The sequence below is a fragment of the Oryzias melastigma genome, linkage group LG9 (genome assembly GCF_002922805.2).
Source record: "Oryzias melastigma strain HK-1 linkage group LG9, ASM292280v2, whole genome shotgun sequence".
NCBI lineage: Eukaryota > Metazoa > Chordata > Actinopteri > Beloniformes > Adrianichthyidae > Oryzias > Oryzias melastigma.
Window position 1 is genome coordinate 31410801 of NC_050520.1, and position 10401 is coordinate 31421201.

Here is a 10401-nt window from a genome sequence, read left to right on the forward strand (position 1 = left end):
AACATCTACCATGAGCCGTTCCTCTTATCCAGGGGTCCCCAAACCACGGCCCGCGGGCCAGATCCGGCCCTCCTCCACATTTGGCCCGGCCCCCCCAAACACTATCAGAGACTTTTTTTTCTCAATCTGGCCAATCGACCCACATAACGTGACTTTTTATTCCACCTTTCTGCAGTCTGAACCACCACGGAAGAGGGTAGACTATTGACTTAATTTTTAAAACATTTTATTGTTATTTTTCTGTGACAATTACAGAAATTAATTATTAAAAATTTAGTTATGTGTGGCTTTCTGGAAAACCATAAATGTTTTTGTTTAGGCTGTGATTGTCACACTTTTTCTGTTAGCCTACAAACCTCCCTCGGCTCCACATTGGAGACGAAAACAGTTATGTGGACCCCACAAGAAAAAGTTTGGGGACCCCTGATTCTATCCATCCTCATTCCCAAAGAGAACCTCAGCGTCTTCATCTCTGCCTCTCGTCTTTTTCTCAGAGTCTCTAATCATTTCTGCGTTCACTACTGTCTTCTACACTAGGGCATAGAATCACTGGATAGCTCATGATATGATGCGATATGCAATACACGGCTCAGGATATCGATGATATCGTGATACTGGTAATTGAAAAAAAAAATTCTATTAACATACAATACACAAAGGACAAAAACATATTATTAAGGGAAATAAATCCCCATGTATTCTTTAGCTTGAACACAATCATAATAAATAACTTGTCTTATCTTGTGCAACAAATGATAGGCACTTTTGTACAATTGACTATGTTTTTGACACACATTGACACAATTTGAATTTAAATTATCTGTAAAATTCAGTGTTAACAATAGTAAGAAAGAATGTCTCACCAAAGAATGACAAATATAATGGTTTACAGCCTCTTTAAAAGAAAATAAAAGATCGATTCGTGGTGAGAACCCATCGATAATCAGTCGCAGGACTAAATGTCTCGATACATCGATGTTTGACACACCTCTATTCTACACCGTTCCTTTCGTTCTTGCTGACACTCTTTTGTCTCACATCACACCTAAAGCCGTCCTCCACCCGTTCCAACTTGCTGGCACTCACCTTTACACCACCTTTCCACTCCAACACAGTCGCAGTAAAATGCGTACATATGCCACGACTTTGCACTCTGAAATACCGTGTATAATATACGCCAAACACGGTTTTTGCGTGCATATGATACGCAATGGTAGAGAATAGGTTGCGCCGGCGTACAATATACACGAGTTTTTAGGTTTCGTTTTGGTCACGTGGTCAGAAATCCTCCGGCTCTTTTCTAAATGACGTCGTTCCTGGTTAAGGTTAGGATTAAGGTTATGGTTAGGGTTAGAAAAGCAAATTGTTCGTTTTTGGGACTGTCTGTGATGCTCACGGCTCCACCAGGGGACGTGTCAAACCTGGAAAACAGACTTTGACATGTTTAGGACCGCGCGTATTATATGCACGCAAAAACCAGTTTTGGCGTATATTATACACGGTATTTCCCAAATCGTGGCATATGTACGCATTTTACTGAGACTGGGCTGTCCACTCTCTGATTGTTCTGATCCAAACTCCTTGAAGTCATCCACCGTCTTCCCTGTAGCCTCACCGTTCTGCCCAAAATCCTCTTAGTTAAAAACAGATATTCTAACCTCCAGCTATCTAGAAGTTCCAGTTCCTTCTGTCGTAGACGTTCTCCTGATACAAAGACACAACACAGACACAATTTTTCCTCTCTAGAAGCATCCTCAAAGCAAATATTGCCTCTGTGGTTCTCTTCCTCTGCATGAAACCTCAAATGTTCCGTTCTGACCTCCTCCACTGCTCTTTCCTGTGACTCGTCAGCTTTATTCCTCTGTAGTTCCCACTATTCTGCATATTTTCATTCTAAGAAATGCTCATCTGTGGAACCTGTCAACACAATGAACAACTTTCAACATGCCTTTGTTTGGCCTTGTCACTTCCTGCAGCATCTCTCTGTCCTCTTCTGTCCTCTCTGTGTCCTACTTTCCTTAGTCCACATGTGTCAAAGTCAAGGCCAGGGGGCCGGATCCGGCCCTCTGGATAATTCTATCCCTCCAGATCATTTTATTCATTTTATTTTTTTTTCTGGAATAATATTCCTGCCTATTTATTATTCATAATTATGTTAAAAAGTTACAGTTTTAAAGTTTTAAAATGTAGCACTCTGCTAGCTTTGTGGACTATTTTTGGCATTTACTAAGATTTTTTTAGGCTATTTTAAAGTTTAGCTAATATTTCAGCTACACCCTAGCTGGTTTGGCTAATTTAGGATTCTTTTTTTGTTTGTTTTTTTTAGGCTAATGTGGCATTTAGCTAATATTTTCAGCTATCAGCTTCAACATTTTAACCATCAATTTCAGCATCTTCAGCGGCCAAATTCAGCTTACAGCATTCACACTAACATTATGCTATGCTATAATTCAAAATTAAGTAGAAAAAATTACGTTTTCAAAGTTTTAAAATGTAGTTTTAGAGTGTTCAATAAATGTTTATCCTGTTCAGCCCGTGACATGAGGTGTGTTCTGGATTTTTCCCCCTTTGACACCCCTGCTTTAGTCAATCTGTTCCTCTTAACACACGCCTGATCTTCTTCATTCCCCCACCAAGTCTCCTTATCTGCTTTCCTTATTCAAGATGACACGCCCTTTTCCCATTTCCTTCCCTCTGCTCTTCTCTGCTCTTGTCATCTTCATCTTCCTCACCATCTCAGTCATCCTCACATCAGAATGTTCATCTGTTAAGTGACACTCTCTCCAGTCATCACTTTTAAGTTTATATTTTTCATGACATCTGCACAATATGTAATCAACTTCCCTCTCCATGATTAAATGTCACCCTATCCAAGAAGAATTCAGTTTTCGTTTATTCCTCCCAAATAAATACGTCTTTAATCGCTTTGTTTTAGAGCCTGTTATCCCACATAAATGATCCTGACTACCAATAATTAACAGCTTCTTTTTCTTTTTTTTTCCAAAGTTTTATTCCATAAAAAAAACAACAAATACATAAAAAAATAAATACTTCTTAAAAAAACGCATCAAACAACAGTTCAGATTTGCAGATTTGTTTCGTATTAGTGACACTGGAATTTGTTTATTCATGATTTTACTACAAACTGAAATCACATCCCCAAGTTCAAGAATCTGATGAAGTCACACGCCATAAACATGGTTTGATTTAATGCTTTACTGAATTATTTGGAAAGTGTCCGTGTTTTTTCCTCTTGACTTTAAGAATTTCTCAGCACAAAAAAAAGAAATAAAAAATCAATATTTCTGGACAACATTCTAAACACTCAGACAGATAGCAGGTGAACCCCCCGGGTCAAAAGCGTGTCTCTGTGGTGGAGAAATCGAGATGATCGTCTCACTGAAACGTTGGTGCTTCTTGTTTGAACTACTGGACCAGCTGCTCCAAACAGACCAGAAACAGGAGGACTCTGTGCTTTTCTCCAAACACATTATATCTCATTTCTATCTTTAAATTTGCAATTTTGTTTTTCCCATTAGGACAATGGTTCATCTAGAAGACATACAAAGTTTTGGTAACTCTCTAGTAAGGGACTGCAATTGGTTACTGGCTAAACCCGGGTTTAAACTCAAACTACAGACGATGAGTCCAACAGTCTATTTAAAATCAAATGTAAAAAATTAGCATCCACCAATGAGAGAGAAGTTTTATAATCTTGGTTTTTGTACTGTTTTTGTAAGTGTAATCATGTGGCCCTGCAAATGACCTGTTCAGGATTATTAGCCAAACAGTTGCTGGGATAGGCTCCAGCAGCCCTGTGACCGCAAAATAAATACAGTGAATAGTGAAGATGGATGGATGATATACTGTACTTGACTTTCTAACTTTTTTATTTTAAGTATATTTGACACTGCAGGAGGAAATTAATTCACAAAGGGTATATTTTATTTTGAAAAGAACATGTATGTTTTGCTGTCAAATGTAAAATACATGAATTTGCTGGATAATCTGAGCGTAACAAATTAAAAATATCCCACTAATCAATCACCTTAAATTCTGAATGGTGGGAATATATCAGAGTATTTAAAAAAACAACAATGCACAAAAATAATATACTGACAAAAAAAAACAAAAAAACTTTTGTGCTGAGAGTTCATTTGAATTCACCAAAGGTTTAGTTTAATTCAGTTTAAAAAATGAAAAAAATCAAACTCAAAGAACAAGGCTTTTTTACATTAAAGTATTAGATTAAAAAAATGCTAAAAATTCAAAGCAGAAGTTTATTTTTACATTGTTCTCTCTCTACATTGAAGCATTTAGGCGTTTTAAGAACTTCAAGAATTAAATCTAAAGAATTGAAAATCTGTCCACAGAGAAAGGATTTAATGTTTAGAAATAAATACAAAGAAAAGGATTACAAACAAAAGCAAAAAGTAAGGATATACTATCAAATACTTTTTAAAAAGATAGTGATTTATAAGTAATAGGAACAAGTTTTTATGAAAAATATACAGTTAATTTCAATAACACTAAAAATAACAACAAAGTTAATATTCAAGTTATTGTTCTGCATCATTTCCATATCATATTCACTCCACTAGGTAAGATCAGCACAATCGCTGGTCCTCGTGTGCACTGGTGGCACGTGCGCTAGGTTTCCCTCACACTCATTTTAATTATGCACATTTCTATTGACTCGGCCACCCGCTTAATTATTTTACCATTGATTTGCACTGGAACTAGCATGCAGGTCAGCTAATAAATGCAGCGGCTGGTGGTGCTGCAGCTGCAGGCTCATGTCCCACATATGGACCGCTGACTAACACACATGCACACACATGCATTCATCGTACTTACTTCAGCTAAACTGATGCATATGTTGAAATAATGTCTGTGAGTCATCTACTTGATGATTTCTGTTTTATCTGAAAGGATGGAGCATGGCGACAGGAGCACGGGTGTCTCCCACCTTCGCTATGAAGATGAGGAGGGTGAGTTTGTGTGTCAGCCTATTGCACATCTGTTGTAAACACAATCTCTACCAATAGGAGCATACGCCCTACAACCTGATGCGGCCTTTGAATTTGACACAAGGGGTTGATTGATCATAAAACCTTGTCGTTTCTAATTTGCTACTTTGTTTCTAATTTCCTTGGAGAGTTTGAGTGGGTGACAGCTGATCACCGGCTGCAAACGGCAGGTGAAGACTGCGCTGAAAGTGTCTGTATGCATTCTAGAAAATCAGAGAGTTCTGCCTGCATACTAATGCGCCTTCACGCTGTTGACTAGGTTCTTTTGCTTTTGAGCACATCCAATATTGCTTTGCATCTCCCTGATGTGCCGTTATTCCACCCAGAGTTGTGTGTGAAATGCATTTTACAGCACCGCCTTAATTGCAACCAGATGATCAAACTCGCATCTTCCAAATTTTTGGTGCTAAACAAGGATTGTGTGAGCCAAGTTGAGGAAGTGAGGGATTTCAAATAAACAGGAAGCTGTTGTTAATAAGATAACATGATTCATAATTGATTCAAAGTGTTTTTTAGAAGATTCCGTATTCAAATCGTCACTCCTTTGGGATTTTAAAATATTCATTAGATTTACTTGTATTAAAAACTCTTAAGCAAATTGCCTGCAAAAAAATCTAAACTGACACGTCTGAGGAAGAATTTGTAGAAGTTTGATATCAGAAGTGTAACTTAGAGTCACACCTGCTGTTTTTCCACAGACCATCAGTCCATCTATATTGGCCTCCCTGTATCCCGAGGATACCGACGCAAACGAAGGAGAAGGCGCTCCAGTCGAGACGTTTCCGGCTCCGACAGGGAGAGGCACCGCGCCCACCATGGACACCACAACCAAGAGCGCTATCGAGAAGTAGACATGGAGGAAGGACTCATGGATTCAAATGAACCGAGCCTTCATGACATCAGCCACACAAGTGAGTGAGAATGCATGTCAAATATAAATAAAACCTTCTCAAATCCCCTTCCACCGCCACTGGTTTACTGTATAGTATAGGGGTCTGCAAACCTGCAGCTCCAGAGCCACATGTGGCTCTTTTATCTCTTAATTGTGGCTCTTTGGCCAAACATAAAATAAATCAGAGACTGCTGACCCAGCCATGTCGACTGTCGGAGTCAGCAGCTTCCCCTTATCAAAACTACCGAAAGAAAACAAATAAACAAAGCCTGCAAACTAAGACTACCAAACCCTAAACTAAAATAACAAAACCCAGCAGTGTAAGACTGCTGAGGACAAAGAGGAGAAAAAGAAAAAAAATAATAAATAAAAGAAAATGTCAACTTTTTAAGGTAAGGATTACTTAAGTAGTAATCATTACATTTAGATTAGTTAAATATATAAATTGATGTCTGAGCTTCACATTGATGATGAATTATGTAGGTTTTTACATCCTGTTGACCTGAAGACATCTTGTTTGATCAACTCTCCCTCCAGAATGAACAGATTTTATATGTAAAGCAAAACTTTGGTAAAAAGTCTGAACTTTTTTTAGTTAAAAGCACATATTATCTTATGCTGTACAACATTGGTTACTAGCTATCTAGAGATAATCCTGTTTGGCACAGAGCGTCTTTTATTTTGAAAATAAGTTTTTAGAGCTTCTGTCAAACGTAAAAAAATAAATACACTTAAAAAAGAAATCACATTTTGAGAGATGCTAGGTTTTGTTTAGATTTTTGTTTTTGTTCGTGTCAAAAAATAGATAAAATTCATTTTTATAATTAAAAAAATAGAAGGCCATGAGCGCAAATCCAAAATAAGATTTTGAAAACAAGTCCAAATGGTTCTTTTACTGTTAAAGGTTGCCAAATGTGTAGCGGATACTTCAAATAACGTATGTTACCATATACAAAGCTTACTTACTGTCATTATATGCTATACTCTGGGTTCGGATTGAGGCTAGTGTAAAACCACCGTTAAATACAAGCAATTTGTGGGGATAACAGTGTCATGTTTAGGTTAGCAAGTGCTGACGTAGCCATCAAAATATGGATCCTGAAATGTTTATGTATGAAGAAAGAGTGATAATCCACAGAGTCCAGACTTTATTCCATCTATTTTCAACTACCTTCCATCTCCAGACAAGAGAAAAATAAAAATGATAACCAGACGTGTTAACTGAGCTAATGTCAACAAACAAGCTGACCCTGCTACTAGCCATGCTAATGTTACGCTGCCTGGAATACACTTCCATAGATTATGCAGCGATTTTTTTGATTGAAGATTCCACAGCTGAATGTTCACAACAAACTCAAATTAAGTGGGTTTATAACCCTCCAGGCTTTTGTAAGTGTCCTGTGTCGGATGATAGGAAGTTTATTAGGTAGTTATGTCTGGATACCATAGATCTGGAATGTTTTCTTCAGTGGAGATACCTTTAAAAAGCACGCTGGGAACATTATCAGGTCGGTAATATTTAATCTTTTAAATTGTTTTAAATAAAGATCAATGTCACGTGAATTAAAGTGCGATAAATACTCCAATGGCTTTAAAGTTTGAGCAGTGGCGCTTACGGGAGAGCTGTTCATATTCCTGCCAAAATGGCCGACTGACTACAGGGAGTCACAGAGGGTCTTGGGAATTTCTAACACAAAAAAAGTTCAGGGCTGACTCACTTGGGGGTTGTTTCACCCATACCTGCAGGGAAAGAAAGTCTTAACAGCACCACCTGGAGGCTGAAAGTATATTACAGCCATAGAGTTTTGGAACACCATAGAGAATCAATGAGAAAGGGGTAAGAGGTTTTAACTAAACACTCCCATGGGCCCTACTTGGGCACCCATGATATAGAACCTTGAAGAATGAAAACCAAATGTCAGTTCGATGACACCCCAATACAAATTACATTTATTGACTTTAAACAAATTGCCAAAACAAAAAAATGTTAATTCTAAGAGCACTTGCAAAAATTCCGATTTATGTTTTTGACATTTCAATGTTGTTGGAATTATTTAGAATTCAAATTTGTATAAACAAGATTTTGACAGATGGACAAAGAGTAGAACAGGATTTCCCAAGGAAATTCCGACATGACTAAACAGACATTTGGTGAGTAGGTGATGTCTTTTCAGGAGTTGGGGCTCTGTCTCCCCCTCTAGTGACCGTTGGGAGCCATCTCCAGAGTATCCTACATTTCCCAGCTGCCCTACAGTCCCTGGATGCTGCTCACCTGACACTCATTGACAATCACCCACATGATATTTAAGCACTGCACAGACCCTAATCCAATGCAAAGTATTGTTTGTGCCACTCTGCCTGCATTACACAGCGTTTCTATCTGGACCTGATCTTCTGTTTCTGACCATGCTTATTGCTGGCTTGTTGCCTGCCCTGACCCTGGCCTGGCCTGGACTCTGACCACTTTAGTCTTTTCTTTGATGCTCACATGCTTGTCTGCCCATTTGTGACAAAGTCCTTTAGCCATTAGTCAACAGATTTGGTAGAGTTTTGGGCCCAGTTTTAGTCAGCCTCACTAGGGGGGCAGGCAGAACATCATGGTGTGTACAATTCTGGGTGTGCCTCTAAAATGCTTAGAAAACCAAGTTATTGTCATATGATTTCATTTATCCATGTAATCTATCTTGTACTTTGATCTATTTGATGCGGCCCATAAATTTTATGTTCAACGCTCTTCCTGACTTTCTTTCTATTTTGTCTGTTCGTTTCTACATATTTTATTTATTTTTTTCCTTTGGTCATTTGTTTTTTTGACTTAGGACGGCAGTCATGTCATTAGGGTGGACGCTGCCCCCCCTTGCCCATTCCTATATCCGACCTTGTAGAGTTCAAGGTCTATACAGACTATACAGAGTAAGAACATGCATAATCTGAGAAAATTAGAGGATTATGGACAGAGTGGGTTTTTTAAAGACACAGGTGGGAGTATTTTTTCCTGGAAGGTTTTTTTTTTAAATTCTGTTAGATTTTTTTTTAATGGGTAAATTTGTCTACCAGAAGTAACATAACAATACTGTAGATTGTCAGAAATGTAAAATTTTAGCACACAGTTTGTTTATTTTGCATCATAGGTCGTGTTAACATTAAGATTCTCAGTTAAAACACTTCAGGGTTTTCTGGATCTAATCAAAAAGCTGTTTTGGTTGAACTGTCATGGGTCAAGCTTACTTTACTCCACTTTATCAAATGTGTTATTGTTCGATTGGACAGCACACATTTGTGAGGACGCCTGTTAGAAAAAGGCACACTGTTTGGACTTACCTCAAAGCCACTTACCATCACAGCTAACAGGCCACCCGTGGCGCTCCACAAACAGCCATTACTACAGAAAAAAAAAGACATGATAGCAAAAATCTGTGATGCATCAACACTTCTCTTCCATTTAAAAGCATTCGTTTCTTCTGCACTCAGGGAGAAATGTTGGAAAATGTAACCAATGGCATCCCAGCAACCGGTCTTATGTGCTCCACTGAAACAAAACAAAGACAAACAGAAAAATGTTGGTAAAATTCCAAAAATCTTTAGAGCAGCAGGTCTGCATGACTTTTTATATTTAAAATTCCAGACTAAACAGACTGCACAGAGACAGAAATCTGCACACATTCCCTTTTTCAGTGAAGTAGTAAATCTCAGTCTTTACGTTATGCTACGTTTCCACCGTTCAAGAACCTGCGGTCAGCACATTTAGCTTATGGTCTTCACGCTTGTCTGTCGCAACCCAATTCTAGCGCATGTTCTTACAGCTGAAAGAAGCTTAATGTGAAATGTTAAAGAGGTGGAGCAAATCTCACTCCAGGCTTTTTCTTTCTCTTAACATCTACTATGCTCTTTGAGTTACGCTATACGGTGGTGCTTTGGTTAGGGTTCTTGCCTTTCAGAATGAAGTTTGACGGTTAAAAACCCACCTGGGAAATCAGTATTTTTAATTATTATTATAAGTAGAGCTGGGTATTGGTTAATAATAATTTCCAGATTCGATTCCGACTTTTTCTAAATCTTTCGATTCTTCAATTCAAATTTAAGTTTACAAATTTATACGCATTTGTTTAGAAATACATTACAAATCTAATATTTAATTTGAATATATTTATATTAATCCTATACAGTTCACATATTGTAACATTTATTAGTAAAATAATGAGATTGTTAATATCATACAGTGTTACATGGATTCTCTAAAGGAGAAGTTCTAACAAAAATGTTCAGATCATTAACATTGTAAACATTGTTCTGCTTCTCCTGGAGGACGTTTGGCCACTAGGTGGCAATGTAACAATAGAAGTGCATCTTATTCAGGAAGAAGACAATAGTATAAAGAGATAAAATTATGCTTTAGCAGAGGTGGGACCAAGTCATCATTTTGCAAGTCCGAGTCAAGTCCCAAGTCTTTGTCCTCAAGTCCGAGTCAAGTCCCAAGTC

The 10401-nt window shown here is 37.9% G+C and overlaps 1 protein-coding gene across 1 annotated transcript in view; it reads left to right on the forward strand.

Annotated features, from left to right (window-relative positions):
• Positions 1 to 10401, forward strand: part of slc4a5a (solute carrier family 4 member 5a) — a 52257-nt gene that overhangs the window by 5497 nt on the left and 36359 nt on the right. Inside the window, exons 2-3 of the mRNA XM_024276201.2 lie at positions 4933 to 4991; positions 5729 to 5941. Coding sequence (XP_024131969.1) covers positions 4934 to 4991; positions 5729 to 5941 — 271 coding nt within the window. The 5' untranslated portion in view covers position 4933. The remainder of the gene's footprint in view (positions 1 to 4932; positions 4992 to 5728; positions 5942 to 10401) is intronic.